The sequence below is a fragment of the Sceloporus undulatus genome, chromosome 1 (assembly GCF_019175285.1).
Source record: "Sceloporus undulatus isolate JIND9_A2432 ecotype Alabama chromosome 1, SceUnd_v1.1, whole genome shotgun sequence".
NCBI lineage: Eukaryota > Metazoa > Chordata > Lepidosauria > Squamata > Phrynosomatidae > Sceloporus > Sceloporus undulatus.
The window spans coordinates 71,172,499-71,191,945 of NC_056522.1; the positions used below are offsets into that span (position 1 = coordinate 71,172,499).

Consider the following 19,447-nt stretch of genomic DNA (forward strand, 5'->3'; position numbering starts at 1 on the left):
TTTGGCAGGTTTCTATTCTTCTTTCATTTTGACTTGTACTATGCAAATCCTACAGCGCTTTATAAATAAATGTTAATAATAATATCATCATCATCATAAATCGTTCCTCTCCAGGGTTCATGTTTTCAATCACACTCTTACTCTGGGTTAATTTTAATCAGCATAGGACACATCCATGATGTCATGGATCCTAAAGTCATATGGAAACACTGAAGTCAGTACACTTAACTGCTAATGTATTTAGTTCAAATTATGCATACAATATATCTCTTAATCTGGGTTCAAAGATCCATGGTAATAAATACAGGTGGTTTGAGCATTGGACTATGACTCTGGAGACAAGGGTTTGAATCACTGCTCAGTCATGGAAACCACTGGGTGACTGAGCAAGTCACAGTCTCTCAGCCTCAGAGAAAGGCAAAGTCAACCCCCTCCAAAAAAACCCCAATCTTGCCAATAAAATCTAGTGATAGGGTCACCATTAGTTGGAAATGACTTGAACATAATAACACTCAAAAAGGGAAATCTTAACTGAGAGTGATATTTTCCCTTGTTTAGGAGTGGAGAAGTTAACAAAAATGGGGCCCAAATACCTTACCAGGTCCTGTCTGATCTTGCATGCCTAGCAGAGTCAGCCCTGGTTAATACTTGGATGGGAGATCACCAGCAAATAATGGATGCTGTAGGCTATATTTCAGAGGAAGGAATTGTCAAATGGCAAAACCATCCCTTGAATATTCAGTGCCAAAGAAAACCCTATGAAATTCATGTGGTTGCCTTAGGTCAACAGGTGACTTGAAAATATATACAGACAGAAGATAGCAGGATAACAATCATACGGATAACTTAAAGCTACAAGAAAAAAGAGATTCCACCTAAACAGTAAGAGGTATATTGACAGTGGAACACACTTCTTCAGAGTGTGGTGGAGTCTCCTCCTTTGGAGGTTTTATACAGAGACTGGATGGCCATTTATCAGGAGTGTTTTGATTGTGTGTTCCTGCGTGACAGGGGTTGGACTGGATGACCCTTGGGGTCTTTTTCAACTATGATTCTATGACTGGATGCCTCAAGATGGCAAGATTTCTAGAGGCTAATATAGTTGGCATACACTCATAACTGTTAACTGACTACAAATGGGCATGAGAGTTTTGAAACTTAAAAAGCTGGTTTTTAAAGAATATGAGATATTTATCATGCAATTTTTGCAATAAAGAGTTTATTTTAATAAAAAAAAGTCTGCACTAGTCCATCATGTCTGAACTGGGATTGTTACCCCTGGTCTGTTCCTTCGGCCCACACCACCAAGTTCTCAAAATATTTTGCCTGTTAAAGGAGCTGTCAGGTAGACTGGAGCTTGGTGAGTTTTTAGTAATGAATAATATTCATATCAAAAAGGTGGTTGAAGGGCTTGCAAAAGGCAGAATAGCAAATCAAGACAGACTTCAAAGGAATTTGGTGTGGGAGTGGGTGGGAACTGCTAACTACTAGAAAGGTAGTTTTGAAGTACAATTTAAAATGCTGTGCAAAATCAGTTTTATATATAGATGATGATAAATATCTAAGGGGCTGGCTGGCTGCCAGGCTGCTCTGAAGAGTTATCATACACCATGGGCCTGCCATACTTCATGCTATTTATACCGCTTGGGTACGCTGACTTAAAAAAAAATTCTAAAGAGATTCACATCTAGTTATGGTCATGGAGGAGGTTAATGGCAGTTTTGGGATTGCGAGGGGAGTAGGAGTCCCCCATAGGATAGGCAGTGACACCAGCTCCTTATGGAGAGAGGACTAGACCGAACGGAATTGATACCTTAGGAGGAGAGCACCAACGCACTGCCAAAAGTGAGAGGAAGTAACAGCTACATTTGCAGCAATTCTAATAGCTATGGATTATTTTCAACATAGGTGGGGATAAGCAAAATAGGGACTGCAATTTGTTTAAATTATGCAAATGCACATGTTTATGTATAAATTATTCAGCTTCCTCTCATCCTGGGAAGAGGCAATAAATAATGAAGAGTACTGGACCCCAACCTCTCTTATCTCAGTGGCTTAGCTCCCCCTAACAGAACCTTCTGTTTGATATTTTGCCACACCTAGCCCATGCATTTCTGACACTTACATGGGTTAGAAAAGTGTTTTAAATGTAACCACACCACCAGTCGATCAGAATGCTTAATCCTACAACAGTATGGTCACAGAAGGCAGGCAATTATTTCTCCAGGCAGGAAACATTAGGATCAGAAGTATGTTTTCATTTCAGGTTAAACTACCCCACAGAAAGAATGATATAATGAATAATTTTAAGGGAGAGCTTGTATTTGTTATGAAGCTTAGCCATTTAAACAACTAATACATACACGGTTTATCTGTGATTTTCTGCTGGAATACAACTGTGGGCTAAATTAATATGTATATATATTGCCTGAAAAAGAACTTCAAATTCCTGCCTCTGGTTGTGGATTGCTCATCTGCAGCATCCAGAGAACAAATATCATTTTCTTATTTCAAAAGCAACGGAAGCACCAGACTTGCCCCCCTTTTTTGTAAGACATTGTCTAGGGAATATGCAGAATTTCTAGAACATAGGATTATAATTTCATAGGACTCATAAATAAAATTCCTATTTCCTTTAATAAATGTCCAAGGCAACAATGTATAATATAAAATGTATTTTTTTTAAAAAAAAAACCATAACTATATACATTTCTGAAGTCACTATAAACATTTCTCAAGGACTGTGATGCAGGAAGACAGGCATGAAGGACTAAACCAATATTTTGCTAGTACTCAGCCACAACAGAGACAAGTCAGGTCAAATTCCAGCAATGAGAGATGGGCAAGAGTAAAGCCGATCTCCATAGGAGAAATTGCTGTAGTTTCTCAAGCCTGTCTTGATATTAGTAACAACTTTACACCCCTGCCTATTTAAATCATGTTACAGTCACAGAAGGATCACTAGGAAGCTGCAACATTCTTAAAAAACAAAAACAAAATATCAATGTATATATTTTACAGTTAAATCAGCTAAAATCAACATTTTAGTAGATTTCAGCTGTTTAGAAAATGCTGTAAAAATAAATTTTCTTCCTTACTCCAGAAGTGATCAGCATGTTACTAGTTGCTCATCTTTTAAGATTGTAAAACCAGGTTCAAGGCGAATGTCATCTGGTGTCAAAATCAAAGAAGAAACTGTTGTTTTTAAATCTAGAACACAGGTAAACTCAGTTTGAACTAAATAATTCAGTGTACAGTTCCAATATAAATGCAAATGTAAACATATAGATGTACTGTAATATAAGAAAATAAGATTTAGCTGCGCTTGTATGCGCTGGATGTAAAACATAGTTGTCTTAACCTTTTAATTTTGTATTGGTGATCACTTACTTTCCAACATCAGCAATTTTAAAACTGAAGCAGACTGAAGTAGAGAAATAGCTGAAATGATATATTTTAGTGGCTGCGAAATAAGTCAGAATAACCTTAGTTTTCATATTTTTATGCTGTAATCCTATGGACATTATTTGGGAGTAAGCCCTATTGAGTCTATAAGTTCTTTTCAAGTTACTTCTGGACAGGATAGAATAGGGCTATGCCATCTCTTATGAAAATAGTCGTGACCAGCAATTTATAGTCTGTTCTGACCAATATATAGTCCCAAGTAAGTAAGGATATAAAGAAACACCAGTTAGTTTTATGGAAATCATAAATAGCAGTACATAATTTCTAGTGTATTGGGAGATGTGTACTACTTTTTCAGTGTTAAATACAGAAAAGCAAACCTGACAAGATTCCAGTGGCACCTCCAGTCCACAATATTGGAAACACAGTAAATATAAAAGACAAACAATACTTAATGAAAGGAAGCTGATGATGTTAATATGAAACACTTCTTCCTCCCTTTTAAAAGAAAGGATCAGTTTATCAGTTCCAATCCCCCCCCCACTATTTTATGAATCTTAAAATCCTTGCTATTTTTGTTTTATCAGAACTATCTAGTAGACTAAACCTCTGTTTTATACGTATTGCTTAGAATCTATTTCCATTAGGACTGATGTGCTTTTTTTCTATGTTGGTTTAAACATTTCCAGTTAAGACTATTCTTCCAAACATATCCAGCTCTTCCACTCTTAGAGCCATATTAGCATAGCAAGAGGGGAAGCTATGGAATGGAAGCTGTGCTTTTAAAACTAGAAACTGGACTCTCTTCAACTGATTTAACTTACGACCTTCTCAGCTGTTGGATCAAGTTCTTCTAGCAGGCATCCAGCCAAGGCAAAAAGCAAAATGCTAAGGTGATGCAAGCTGCTTTGCAGTCAGTTTGTGCAGTATGTAGGAAAGATTCATCTATAACATGTCAGAGTAAACCAACTAAGATGAATTCTACAAACTATTTAAGCATTAGAATTTAAAACTGGATTGTACAGCAAACCATTAACCAGAAGCAACCTGACCTCAAGTAGTGAAGAGGAGAAGAGAATCTTCCAGGAGAGACTCTCCAAGGAGAATTGCTTTCTAGATCTGTCATCATTACTTAGGTTGTAGTAAACCACTATCTGTGTATCTGGTGAGAACCTAAATGTCTAATTATTTACATATATAAATTTTGGATATGTATTGTGTTTTTAACATGAATAGAAGTACAGTATTATTTAAAGATAGGATGCAAAACTGCATTACTGATTATATTCATTCAAATATGGAAGAGCAGCAGAAGTCAAAAGCAAGATTGTGAAAGTTGGAAAAGACATCTGTTCTAATATATTTCAAAATTAACAGGAGTAGTATAAAACAATTTTCATAAGCTTTGGAACTTTTTTCTTTGTAAAATAGGCATGACATCTACCTTTCTATAGAAAGACGAACTCACACATTTCTTTTTCACATTAGAGACAGACAGGATTTTGGGTAGTTTATTGCAAAACTAATATACAATGTTAAAAAAAGGGGGGGAATTGTTTAAATTTGCATTCAAAATTCTCTCATGCCTGCCTGTAGACATAAAGCTCATAGTTTGCTTTCAGTACAAATTCAAAGTAAGTATTAGATTTTAAGTGTCCAAGTTCATCTGCTTGTAGCAAGTCTTCCACGTCAGGTAGATATTCACTGAGCCGAACTCCTAACAATAAACAGAAAGAAAGTTGTATTAGATATGTGAATGTTTAATGATTATTCAAAGTGATATCTACATTCCAGAATAACTTGTTTTGAGTGTGGATAGAATATATATTTTTTCAATCACTATCAATTATGGGTAAGTTATTTTGAAAATTACATTTCACCATTTCTTGAGTAAGTCTAGCCTTCCTTAAATTTTATTAGTATATTTAAATCTTACCTTTGAATTGGCATGGTGGCAGCACAACAGAGTATGATCCAAAGAGTTCTGGTGTTATTCCCTTCCAATGAGGTTTTATCTGGTTTTTAAATTTCGCCTAGCTATTTTATTTTGCCTAGTTTTCCCAAATCCTGCCTCATTTATTTTGTTTTGACTTATCTCTTGTTTGAAGAAGATTTAACTAGGTTTGTTCATATATATCCCATTTGCTATCTGTCCTCATGAAGATTAGTTTTGCCTGCTTTGCCAGTGGAGTTTTGAGCACTGTCAAAAGCCTCTGAAAGACTGTAAAAACACTTTTTTGGACTGTGAAAAGAAGAAGAGCTTTCTAGGATGCTGTTTAAAAAAAATAAATAATAATAAAAATTTTATTTTTATACCGCCCTTCCATAGATCAGGGCGGTTTACAGCATATTAAAGTACACTAAATACATCAATACAGAACAATAAAACAACAGCAATATAAAACCCCGTTAGCCCATCCTCTTTGCCACAGAAGAGGAAGGAAGGCCCACTGGCCCACTGCTAGCAATGGCATTTAAGTTTTCCATGTTTTAACAGCAATTAAGATATTTAAATCTTAGCTACTAATTTTATTTTATTTTTTTGTAGCTCTGACAACAAAATTACTGCTTAAAATATTGTGAAGCAGAGGATTAAAAGGCAATGTATTTCTGGCCACAATTCATATAACAAAATATACCTTCTTTTAAGAGCTTTTGTAGTATTTTGACAAATATACTGTCTTTAGACGCTTCAACTGGATCATCTTTGCCTTCAGAACCTGACCACCTGTAATCCAAAAGTAAAGAATCAGGTTGAAAATATTTTAAAGACTAATGAAAGTGACATAATACTGAGTGAGAATTCCCACTGCACTCCTTTATTCTGTATATATTTCCAGAATTATTGGCAGTTTTCTTTCATTCTTACCCCTGACATTTTAGACTTATTCTATCAACTCCTCCATGTCCCCCAAATTCTGCTTCAGAGATAAGGAGAAGATTTGGAGGGAGGGAGGGAGGGAGGGAGTAGAAGAAGCAGAAAAGAAAAGAAACATGTTGTCACAATATTTGAAAATCATAGGCTTTATAATATGATGCATATAATGCATTCCATAACTGTTCAAGACATATACCTGGAGGTGTCAGTACTGGGTAGAAATTTTCTGTTTGGCAGAAAATGTTAATGTAGCCTGTCCTTGAGGCCAGGTCAAGCACTAGCAATACTGTGCACTTTATACAATCAGCCTTTCTATGTCAGAGCATCCAATGCTTTTCACTTACTCTTCTTGTATTAAAATTACAGCTTGCCTATGCCTTAATATATTAATATAATTAATATATATTAATGTATTGACAATGAGTGAACTGTCTCATTGGATTAATTAAATTATCAAACAAGATTAACAGAACTGCCTTTGTTGCAGGATGCCAACCTAAGAGAACTCTGAGATCATATTCCAGTTCAATACAAACGAAAATCTGGTGTTCAGCAACATTTTAAAAATAAATACATTAAAATCTTTCTTTTAAAAAAATATGAAAAAAGGTTAAGACCAGAAGAGGTTCACTTGTTTCTTCTTTATCATAAGAATTTCCTGGGCATCCAAGGTTGCATAGAGGGTTGCATTAAATTACTAAGCATGTTTATGAAGATGAATACTTTGTTCCATAATTTCCTTTCTATGACTTTTCTTCCTACAGGTGCAGTAGTGAACAACATGAGAAACAAAATCCATTTCTACTTTAGGAAGTAATTAACTGTTGCTCAACATGAGCTTCAGGGTGCTACAGAAGAATTCATTTGCCATATATAGCTATGAAGCATAGAAGTTTGCACACATAGGGCAGGTATTTCAAAGAGTCTAATGAAGAGATGTGCAGACGCTTTGACACTCAAGAGGGACAGATACTCGTGAACAGTCATACAAAGATCCATCCACTGAGTAAACACTAAAATGATTAATATGTTTTTAAAATCAAAATTAGTTTCTAGGAAATGTCTGACCTGTCAATTGGGATACCAAACATAAAAAAATATATTTAACTTTTATTTCAGCAGAATGCAGTATTATTTGTGAACAGGAATCTGTGTACCAAGCTGGGGTCATCCAGATGTGTTGCATGACTACTCTCATTATGCTCCCCAAGCCAAAAATGACCAATAGCAAGAATTGCTGTGGAGGCTATAGCCCAATATATCTGGAGGCTGCCAAGGTGGGAAACAATGAATTACACCGTTTCTAGTACAGACTTGGAAACAAATTAACACTGCAATCCTATATAGGATTACTCAGAATAAGCCCCAATGAACTGGAGGAACTGACTTTTTGTATTATTATTATTATTAAGAGATTGGGCTGGATTACATTGTATATTTGTATGTTTCTGACTTATTTAATATTCAGAATAAGTGTGCCTCACAAGTCTCATGGAGGTTTAGGTATTTAGCCAATTAAACAAACTTGAAACCCAGTGTTGGGGTCTTCTATTATCTAATCCTTCACTTCTTCAAAGCTTTAGAGTGGGAAAAGGCAACCTTGGCAAGTCAAGAGCCCAATGTTCTGCCCTTGGAGCTATCCAGTTAGATAGACTGTGCCCCCCACCACAAAAGCAAGCAAAGCAAAAACTGCAAGTAATCAGAAATCCAATTCCAGTTTGTAAGAAAAAAGAGTAGTTATGTTAAAGATGGAAGGGTGGCTGTAACCTATTTGAAGTGTGAACTGATGGACCTGGAAATTTCCAGGAGAAGTATTTTACCCCCACCCCACCCCCTTTTTAAAAAAAGGATATCTAGCGGTCAGGGGACACAGAAAAAGCCCTGTGTCCACATAAAGTCTTAGGGCTACATTTGCCCAACCTATTTTAGAAGAGCAATGTTAGCACCTCAAGGGGGAATGGGAGTTTGCAAGAGGTCTTGTCTGGTACAATTCACATATAGGCAGATTCTAAACAACTGCCTCTAACATCTGGAGAGGTACACTTTGCCCACTTGTATTATAGAGGATGCCTTGAGGAATGAGCACTCGACTATCAACCTGTTTATTTTCTAACACCAAGACCTTTCTCTATTCATCTCTTCCATGTGAGAGTTATAGAATGCTCTCCCCCTCAATACTGCTATTATTTAGGTATCATGCAGAACCTTTAAGCTAATTTTTTATCTATCATTTTATTATTTTTGTGTTTTTTGCTGATCAGTGCCCTGAAGCCTGATATAAAAATATTTAAAATGAAAGAGGTACATATTGTATTTGATATTAGAAACTAAAAAAAGTACAAGACATGAAAGTATAGTGATATGTTATCATAAAATGACTGCACAGAGAAAGATGGGAACAGAATTACTCTACAAACCTTCCTGAGAGTCCTGCTCCATTCAGTTCTTCTCCTAAAAATGCTTTCATTCAAGCTGGTTGTCACAGTAACTTTAGCACTTTAAAAACTGGTTTGTATGTGTATGTTTCCTTGTTTTCCACTTGCTTCCCCATCCTTTCTTCCTTTTGTATCACTCTTGTACAAGGTAAGACAGGGTTGTCTTGTACTCAGTGTCCAATTCTTCCTCAATTTAGCCAAGTATTGCCAATGCTTGACTAGCAGCAGCAGCAGCAGCAGCAGCAGCAGCAGCAGCAGCAGCAGAGTTTTGTGCATGATTTTCCCCCAGCCCTACATGGAGATGCCTTGTTTCCCTGGTAGTCTCCTATCCAAGTAGTAACCTGACCCAACCCTTTTTAGCTTCAGAGGTGAGGTGAGATCAATTGTTATACATAAGCTGCTATGGCAGTATAATGAAAAATTATTCACACAAATAAAACTGTATATGCTTACCCATCTCTCAGAAGAGCTTTGCAAAGTATTTTAAGTTTAAGATAATTTATGTCCACTTGCTCCTCCTTAATTAAAGGAAAAGTTAAAATTAGACATGAAATTACAGAGGGAAAAGTATATTTATCCACTGTAAACATATTAAAATTTGATAGTCTGATTAAACTGAAAATAATGTGATAATAATGAAGATTACAAGTATACTGGTCACAAATTATTATTTAGAAGGAAAAGGGGTAAGCTTTGATTTGGAGAAGAAAGTACAACATGACAAACCTCAAGTATGTCATTAACAGAAATGGAAACAGACTCCAGTTGAATTTGAATAGCATGGGGGTGGATTGTCAGAGAGGTGACAGCTAATTTGTGAAAAATGCTAGTTATATTTCTGCAAAAGGAGAAATAATATGATCCTAGCAAAGGGGGAGGAAAGATTTTAGCAATTAGTGAGGGGGGGGGGGAATATGAGAAAATAAATAAAATAAACAGCTTCATTCCAAGGATAACAACAAAAGTTCAGGTTATGGAGAAAACAACCATCAGTTTAGAGACAGAAATAAGACAAAGAGGATGAAAAAGAGAAGGAACATATTGTGAGTTACAAATTCCTTGACTTTCTCTATTGACAAAGAGGGAGAGGTTTTAAAGGCAAATTGGATTTGAAGGAATGTATTATGTTGAAAGACATAACAATGGGCTTAAAGACAGGTGGTTTTTTTTGGAGGGGGGGGGGGGGAGAGGCAACCAAGAATGGTGTTAGATGAATGCATGAACTTACAATTGAGAAATTACTGTAAAGTAGTAGAATGGGGGGGGGGGGGGGGGGGACAGCAAATTTTAAAATATATCATTTGCCCTGTGCAGTCAGGTATAGACTGTTTTTGCAGAACAGTTTAAAAATAGGATAATGTTTCCCCTTAGCAATATAATTTTTTTAATAGATCTGTAAAAATGTTCTTATTATATAACAAGATAGACAGTCATGTTAATCTTTAGCAGCAAAACCAATAAAGTTTTGTGTACCTATAGACTAACGAATGATGGGATTCATGCAAGTTTATGTCATACTAAAATTGTTAGTCTTTAAAAATGCCACTAGATTGTTACTGACATGCAGTATCACTTGAACATTCTCAAAGTTCTACACAGTTAATCCTCAAAAGCCAGTCTAAAAATGACCTTTCAGAAAGACACTCAAATCTTTTGAAAATGTGAGGCACAGCATGGCTGGAACTGAGTTATTGTCTACAGATCCTGTATTTCTGTTTCGTTTCACAAACGTTCTTCTAGATTTATTAAAATAAGGAAGTTGCCATGAGTCAAGCTCTCAGCATTAGATGGGACTTCACTATTTTAGGAACTCACAAAGAGAATATGTAAAAGCTGATGGAAAAGAACTTCAGCTACTTAAAAAATGAACCAAAGACCAGCAAAACGCATTCACTCTCATACCTCATCAATGTATTCCAGCAGATCAAGTGCCTTCTTGAAGTCATATTCATTAGCCCTTCTGTTCTCATAGCATATGTATAACTATTGTAAGATTGAAATAAAATATTAATTTTAGACTACAAAAGAGTGTAACTTTAGAATAAAGAACTCATTGTGGGAAGACCACCCGAGATTCTAATTCATGTGACCTTTTCACTGAAATATCCCTTGAGTCAGCTGTAGGTATTTTTATAGTAAGAAAGAGTGTCAAGGTTTTAGAAATGCATTCCAACTGTATTACAATGGAAAGGCTACACTGTATGTAAGATATGATAGGCTTCAAATGTACATGCCATTTAAGGTTGTTTCATTCCTTTCCTATTGTGCTAGGAATGAAATTCCATAAATTATTCTATTATTCTACACCTATTATGAAATCTAATATTCAGAGAAAGAAGCTTAAAGGGGTAATTTTTCACATTCACTCTTCTACTCTGTAATCAGCTTTATTCCTTGAAAAGCCTGTCTGGAGGTTTGAGTGTCTTGAATTATGACAGACAGGATGCAAGGATAACTATCCAGAATCTGATCCCATATTGGGAGAAAGACATGGTACAAATATAAACAAACAGGGAAAGCTTTGTGTGAGTTTGGGATTTCCTCCTGCAGCAAACTAACAGTGTTCAAGAGGGACCGTCAACAGACAGGCTTTTCAGAGAGAGCAAGGAAAGGATACACTATCTCCACAAGAGTTATGCATTCTCCCCACACCCCAGATGGTTTTTTTTGTTTGTTTTGTGTGTTTTTTTATGGAGGAAACTGTCTTTAATTTGTGAAATAACAGACAATGAGAACCTTAATTTAAAGAATGACTGTTTATTTTAAGAACAAGAACAATTTAAGAATAGGATCCTCTGGGGGTGGGGAAAGACAACAGTCAATAAGGCAAGGAAAATGCACAAAAAATCCCTCCCTGACCGAGGGTCGATTTTTCATTATCACAATCACCCTAATTACTTAAATGATCCTGGATAAAAGGTGTGTTATGATCTTTGAAGACTTAGATACCAGGAACTCTGTATTACGGGCTATAGGGATGAGCAGCTGTGATGGGTTTGGGGAAAAATTTTCTCCCCCCTAAAAAACTCCAACCAAGAAATGGCTGGAAGTCCACTTGTATTTTTGAAAAAATGGGTATTTCTGATGTTAAATCAAGCAAAAGGTCCCCAAAACCTATTTAAAATATAATTTCCCACTTCTGGAGTCTCCCCTTTGGCCAGCAAAAGGGCACTCTAAGGAGTATGGGGGGAAAAGGCTATAGAAACCGTTGCGGGGGAGAGACAGGACAGTTAGGCGCGAAACAAACAGCCCAAACTGCCCGACGTCCCTCCATCCCAAAAAGAACCCAGAAAAAACGGGTTTTTCTTTGGACACCGCACATTGGCGCATTTGTGATGAAAGCGACACACAACGACATCTATATGCCACGCATCGCTTATGTCACGGTAGCCCCTGTATGGACGGGAGGCCACCATTACGATGATGCTGTGATGGGCTAGGGACCATGCGGTTGGTGAGCGGTCCCTAACCCTAGAATCACCACCTGGACGCCGCTTCTTGGCGTTATGTACTGGGCCTTAGACTCCATTCTTGGGACTTTTATTTCTGCTTTTCAGTTCTTAGTCCAGCTAACAATAAAGCAGCATGTTTATTTGCATGAAGAAGGACAGGTTACTCACCTGTAACGGTATTTCTTCGAGTGGTCATCTGCGAATACATACAAATGGGTTTTCACTGCGCCTGCGCAGTGCTGTTCGGATACTTCTAGAATCACTGGGCAAAGTACACTTTGCAACATATAGAAACTTTTTGGCGGTAACCCCGCCCCCTCCTATAAAGCCCCGGTTCCCGCTCTTTTCTCCAGTTCCATTTTTTCCCCGCCAAGTAGGCGATGTAAGACAGAGCCAAAGTGTGTAGGACACCAAGGGGAGGATGGGCGGGATTTGTATGTATTCGCAGATGACCACTCGAAGAAACACCGTTACAGGTGAGTAACCTGTCCTTCTTCTTCGTGGTCTCTGCGAATCATACAAATGGGTTTAGACTGACAAGCTTAGGTAAACGGCGGAGGGAGTGTCCTGAAACCAAAGCTTATGGTAAACCAAGGTGCATTTATTGCAACAATAAAAACCTTGAACCCAAAACAAGAGTCAGTCTTTGTTTGTGCACAACCCCAACACAGCCATGGTATTGCAGAAACCTGAGAAGGGAATGTAAGATCATGCAAGACCCATCCCATTGGAATTGTGCAAATCAAGCTCAACAGTGCAATATATTGCAGAACCTGAAAAGGGAATGCAAGGTCACGCAAGACCAATCCCATTGGAATTGTGAAAACCCCCACATTCAACAGAATGGAAACAATGGTATTATTTACATGAACACTGTAAACAATTAATATCAGAAGTGCAATCAATGTAATCCTGAGACCAACACAGCCCTCCCAAAGGCTGCATCCTTTTTGGCCCTGGTGTTCAACCTATAGTGTTTTATAAACGTCAATGGCTGGGACCAGACAGCAGCCTTGCAAACATCCACTAAAGAGATGCCCGCAAGGAAAGCAGACGACGCTGCCACCGCCCTAGTCGCATGCAAGCGTACTGTGGCCGGTGCCGGTCTGCCCGACAGTTCATAACAGAGATGGATGGTATTCGCCACCCATTTGGACAGTCTCTGAGCCGACACCGGCAGTCCTTTCCTAGGTTCCGAATAACATTGAAAAAGTCTCTCAGAACGGCTCGAACCCGAAGTTCTGTCCAGAAAGAATGCCAAAGCCCTGCGAACGTCCAGCATATGCAGGCTGTGCTCCTCAGCAGTGGACAGGTTCGAAGCCAGGGAAGGCAAAACAATGTCTTGACACATGTGGAAAAATTAAACTACCTTAGGGAGGAAGGTGATGTTGGTTCGGAGCACCACCTTGTCCTTGTGGAACCGAAGGAAGGGTTCATCCCTCCGTAAGGCACAAAATTCCCCAGCCCGACGAGCAGAAGTGATGGCCACAAGGAAGGCAGTCTTCCAAGTCAGCAGCCTTAAGTCTGTTGTGGCCAAGGGCTCAAAGGGTTCGGACTGGAGAGCGGACAGCACAACGTCCAAGCTCCATGCAGGGGCAGGGGCAGAAACCTGTGGGTGAAGGTTGTTACAACCTTTTAGAAAGTTTTTGACAAGGGGGTCCCTGAAAAAAGAAGGCAAAGCATCATATTGAAAATAAGAACAAATGCCAGAAAGATAACATTTCACAGACGTGAGGCACAAGCCCGCGTCCACCAATGACATCAGGAACTCCAGTACCACCGGTACCGTAACGCGGTGTGGTGGCAGGTGCTTTTCATCAAGGAAGTGAAGAAACCTTCTCCACTTAGAGGCATAGGACTTCTGCGTCGCCGGTTTCTGCGTGGCTCGGATCACCCTCCGTACCGACGGTGGGAGCGATGTCAGCGGAGCCTCCATGCCACCATCGGTAGTGAGTCGATGTCTGGGTGTCTGACTCTCCCGTCTTGGAGAGTAAGAAGGTCTGGTCGCAGTTCCAGCCGAAGGAACTCGTCGTTGGAGAGGTGAAGAAGCGACGGGAACCACGGCTGTCTCGGCCACCACGGCGTGATGAAGATCGCATCAACATGGTCTCTCAACATCTTCGAGACCACCCTGGTGAGCAGAGGGAACGGGGGAAAGGCGTAGAGCATCTCCCCGGACCAATCGAGAGCGAACGCATCTCCGAGGGATCTCTCGTGACGCATTCGGGAACAGAACTGGGGACAATGGCTGTTGGAGGCCGTTGCAAACAGGTCGATTAGAGGGGTACCCCACCGACAAAACAGGTCGTAGACCATCTCTGGATGAAGCCTCCACTCGTGACAGGTTGAGGTGGTCCTGCTGAGGTGGTCCGCCAAGGTGTTTTCGTCTCCCGGCAGGTGAATCACTTGGAGAAGGATGCCCCTCGGGATGCACCAGTCCCATATTCTCAAGGTGATGTCCAGGAGGGTCCTTGACTTGGTACCTCCCTGCTTGTTGACATAGTACATCACGGTTGTGTTGTCCGTTCTGAGAAGGATCACCTTGTCCGTGATACTGGATTCAAAGGCCCTGAGAGCTTTCTCCACAGCCAGCATTTCCAATGCGTTGATGTGGAGGGCACTCTCCTGCCGAGACCACCTCTCCCTCACACAAAGGTCCAAAAGATGCGCGCCCCAGCCTTCCATCGACGCATCCGTCGTTAGGGTCAACTGCGGCAGGGGCTGGGTAAAGGGCATGCCGATGCAGACGTTGCGGAAATCTAGTCACCACAGCAGGGAAGCGGCGACGGGCCTCGGTACGGTGAGCCATCTGTTTGGAGAGTCTGACATGGGGTCGAAGACCAACAGGAACCACGACTGCAAGGGCCTCAGCCGTAATCTTGCCCATGGAGTGACGAACGTAGTGGACACCATGTGTCCCAGGGCCACCTGGACGTCCCTAGCCTTCACTCTCCTGTGGGCCCGAACGAACCTCACTGCGACTGACAAGGTTTGGAAACGGTCCTGAGGGAGATATGCGGTGCATTCCTCGGAGTCGAGAATGGAGCCGATGAACCGGACCTGCTTGGCTGGGACCAGATGAGACTTTTCCAGGTTGACAACCAGCCCCAAGTCCGACAGGAGATCCAGAGTGAAGCAGATGCCGCTCTACAGCTCTTCTCGCGAGGGGGCTGCAAACAGCCAGTCGTCCAGGTATGGGAAGACTCTGAAGCCTTTTCGGTGAAGGTAAGCCACCACCGGGGCCATGCACTTCGTGAAGACCCTTGTAGCTGTGGCCAGGCCGAACAGGAGGACGTTGTACTGGTATGCGACGGAGCCGATGGCGAAGGTGAGGAATCTCCGGTGGGACTCCCGAATTCCCACATGAAAGTAAGCGTCTTTCAAGTCCACTGTCGCGAACCAGAGATCCTGGTGAAGCAAAGGCAAAATGGAAGCTAAAGTCACCATACGGAAACGTCGGTATCGTAAGAAGGAATTGAGTCCCCTTAAGTCCAATATGGGTCTGATTCCACCATCTGACTTCGGTACCGTGAAGTACAGTGGATCCTTGTTATACGCTGGGGTTTGGTTCCAAGATCCCCCGTGTATAACAAAATCCGTGTATGCTCAAGTCCCATTAAGTATAATGACATAGCAAAATGGTATCCCTAATAAAAAATGGAACATCAAGGTAAATTTATACTTTTTTGGAACATTTTCAAAACGTGTATGCTTAAATCCGTGTATAAAAAATCCGTGTATAAGAAGGGCCGACTGTACCTGGAAAAAAAAGGCCCTGGACAGTAGTTCTGGTGGCAAGGGTGATATGGTCCCTTTTTGAAGGAAAGAGCGCACTTCGTCGAGAAGGGTGTCCGAGGGGGTAGTGGCAAGAAACGCTCCGGTGGGAGGGAGCTCTTCGAACTCGAGGGTGTAGCCCCTTCGGATGATGGTTAGGACCCAAGAGTCGGAAGTGATGGAGGCCCACACGGTGGCATAGGGCCGGAGAATGTTCAAAAAATAGGGGCTAGGCAAAACGAAGTGCGCAGGGGGGGCTTCATGCCCTCTTTTCAGGCTGGTCAGCATCCTGCCTTCGAGCCTTGCGATATTTAGGAGGGGAAGGCCAACGACCAGAAGAAGAAGAGGACTGGGATGGGTACCTCTGTCGCTGGGAGCCCTGTTGATTGAACTGGCGATCCTGATAGAATGGTCTCTGGGACTGACCTTGTTGGTGATGCCAGGGACGGAATCGCTTTCGGAACGGAAGAGTGCCCAGGGCAGACATGCCGTGCTTCCTAGCCGCCGCCTTCATTCTAAACTTTCTGTTTAGCTTGTCATCCGTGTCGACATGGAAGAGCCCCGAGTCATCGATGGGCATCTCCTCAATTGCGGACCGGACGCCTTGGTTGAGGTCCGACCCACGAAGCCAGGCATGACGTCGAAGCGCGATGGAGGCTGCCATGGCTCTACCGGTGCACTCTGCCATATTCCTGGAAGCGGTGATCAGCCAGCTTCCGATTGAGTGCGCCTCGTCCCTGATCTCCGCCAAGGTGCGCTGTGCCTCATCAGGGACATCCGGCATGATCGGAGAGATTCCCTCCATGAGGGTCTGGACATAAGCCCCCATACAGGCGGTGTAATTTATGGCTTTGACCGTCAACGCCGATGCTGTGTATGCCTTCCTCACGAGGGCATCAATCTTCTTGGCCTCCTTGTCCAAGGGGAGCGAGGATTGACGTTGTGAGGAGGTGCGCTGGGCTCCTTCAACAATTGCGGAGTTGAGGCGAGGGTGGGAAGCCAGCCAGGGGGCATTGGGAGATGACACCTTATAGAGGGACTCTATCTTGCGCGGCGGTCCCAAAAGCGAAGCGGGAGCATCCCAAGAGCGTTTGACAAGGGACTCCAGCGAGGGCAAGAACGGTATCGACGGCGGTGTCTGCACCCGGCCTTGCACCCATCGCTCGATCGGATCCTTGGCTGCTTCCTCAGGATAGGCCAACTCGATGTCCAAGGCGCGGGACATTTTAATAACATGTTCACTAAAGGAGCGCACGTCATAGGTCGGCGAAGCAGGCTCTGGTTGTTGGAGGCCCAAGGAGAAGTCGTCCGCACGGTCATCATCATCTGAAGGCACCTCGGATTTGGGGGGAAGATCCGGCTCTGAGTCGGAAGGGATAGTATGCACCACCGTCTCCGTTCTAGCCTGAGCAGTCCCACGGTGAGGAGGGGAGCGAGGGTGCGCCGAGGTACGAGATGCTATGTCCTCTCGGTACCGATCGTCTCTAGGAGGAAACTTCAACATAGTCACGTCCCTGGGAACGGCCATGTAAAACCTGTCAGACTCCGAGTCGTAGAAGTATTGATCGACAGCTAAGTCCCACACTGGTGAGGGCGTTGGTAACCTCCTCCTGTGAGAACGGGTCCCTTCCTCGTCCAGGTTGACATCCAAAGCGGTCGTAGAAGTCGACGGCTCCGCAACTGGAGGATGGCTCACCATGACAGGTGGAACATCCACAGCGGCGGGCTTCTTATGCGGGGAGCGGCCCTTAGCGGCGTGTCGTCGGTCAGAGGACGCCGGCCGGCGGTCCTTGGATCGCGGGGAATGAGATCGGGAGCGTGGGCGGCCCCGAGAACCCTCCTTGTCGGTCCCGGCTTCGGAACGGGACTTGGCATGATTCTGGGACTTAGCCTTCTTTGCCGCTGGGACCTCTGGAGTGGAACTGATCGTGGACGGAGCCTTCTTCTTGGAGGAGACCGAATCCCGTGGCGCGTCAGGAGGGAAGAACAGGATCGGACTATCAGCGACCCTTGCGCCCGTCTTGACTTGGCCGCCGGTACCAGTCTTCGCGGTGGACGACCCGGAACCATCCGTCTTGGTGGTCGAAGAGCGCTCTTTGGGCATCTTGCCCTCCTTGGCGGGTTTATTACTGCCCTTAGGCCTGCTGGGGCTCACATCCGAAGCTGTAGCCACCCCGCGGGACTTATGACCAGTGGCCGCCCGCTTAGAAGTCGTTGCCTCCTCCCGGACCGAGGCTGACGGAGTCAGGGATGTCCCCGCATCCGATTTCTGCGGGAGATGGGCAGGCTTGGAAGTGGCACTGGGTTTCGAGGAATCCCGGGCCACAATGGGGGCCTAGTCAGTTAGCCCGATATCCTGGGTCGCCAGAGCTGGTGGAGCGCTAGCCGGACTGGCCTGGGCTGGAGCAAGGGGGTCACGGCAGACGCAGATGGAGCCGATGAAGGACGGGGGTCCCCCTCCCGGATTTTCCCTTGGGCAATCGCGGAGGTCAGGCGGGACTCCCGATTTTTCCTAGCCTGGGAGGACATGGACTTACACAACTGGCAAGCCTTGGCATCATGGTCTCTCCTTAGGCAGAGAAGGCAGGACAAATGAGGGTCTTGGACGGGGACCTTTCCTCCACAGACGTCACACTTCTTGATGGGTGGCGACATCACCAAAGACGACAGGCCAAAATGAAATCCAAAGGCGCGGTCAACAGTCCGGTCGGTCAACACAGGGGGGACGTCCGAAGAAACGAAGTCCAAAAACAGTCCGAGTCAAAAGCCAAACAGTGATTCCAAAAAGCTACGAGAGCGAAGTTCCAAACAGCAGCCAAACGCGGCGGAAAAATGGAACTGGGGAAAAGAGCGGGAACCGGGGCTTTATAGGAGGGGGGGGGGCGGGGTTACCGCCAAAAAGTTTCTATATGTTGCAAAGTGTACTTTGCCCAGTGATTCTAGAAGTATCTGAACAGCACTGCGCAGGCGCAGTGAAAACCCATTTGTATGATTCGCAGAGACCACGAAGAAGAAATATGTGTCTGCTTATTCTGCACTTATTGTGAAGGATGAGGTGCTTACTTGCTAACAGGGAAAATAAAGAGAGAAAGTGACTGAAAAAATACCTATTCCCTTACTCTTTTAAAGCAATCGATATGATTATTTCTCCCCTTTTATCTGAGCACCTGAGAACAACTGATGAAAATAGCCATACAGGAATAGAACCACTGGTATGCAAACTACAGCTAGCTGGTTAAACACTTAGAATTAAACGCAAACCTAACTTCTGGATTTCCCCAATGTCTGCAAGTCATGTGAGGCCTTTTTTGGGATTCTGGGCAGAAAATCAATATAGCAACCAGTACACAATAAAATAAAAATACTATTTTGCAGTATTAAATTTCCAATCAGTTAGTTAGTTCGTTACATAGCAAGCTCTTAAAAATGGGATCTGGTAGTGACTAAAGATGGGAGACTGCTAGGAAACATGAAAGCCGTCTTTGCTTTAACACAGCTGTTAA

General features: G+C 42.6%; 2 protein-coding genes across 5 annotated transcripts in view; both read right to left on the reverse strand.

Moving 5' to 3' along the window:
- Window positions 1-2,618: 2,618 nt before the first annotated feature.
- The window catches only part of NUP133 (nucleoporin 133), a 43,192-nt gene continuing 26,363 nt past the window's right edge, over window positions 2,619-19,447 (reverse strand). For all 3 annotated transcript variants that reach the window (XM_042446081.1, XM_042446079.1, XM_042446080.1), the window contains 4 exons: window positions 10,621-10,701; window positions 9,172-9,236; window positions 6,045-6,133; window positions 2,619-5,122 (listed from right to left, as the gene is read on the reverse strand). In XM_042446081.1, the coding sequence (XP_042302015.1) occupies window positions 4,986-5,122; window positions 6,045-6,133; window positions 9,172-9,236; window positions 10,621-10,701 (372 nt within the window). In that variant the 3' untranslated portion in view covers window positions 2,619-4,985. The remainder of the gene's footprint in view (window positions 5,123-6,044; window positions 6,134-9,171; window positions 9,237-10,620; window positions 10,702-19,447) is intronic.
- On the reverse strand, window positions 12,751-18,812 carry LOC121919462. 2 transcript variants are annotated; one of them, XM_042446082.1, is made up of 2 exons: window positions 16,371-18,812; window positions 12,751-15,578 (listed from the first exon to the last, which is right to left on the reverse strand). In XM_042446082.1, the coding sequence occupies exons 1-2, from the start codon at window positions 18,046-18,048 to the stop codon at window positions 15,109-15,111; spliced, it is 2,148 nt and encodes a 715-aa protein (XP_042302016.1). In that variant the 5' UTR covers window positions 18,049-18,812; the 3' UTR covers window positions 12,751-15,108. The 2 variants fall into 2 exon arrangements, with proteins under 2 accessions (XP_042302016.1, XP_042302017.1); XM_042446083.1 differs by having other exon boundaries at window positions 15,445-15,578; window positions 16,307-18,812.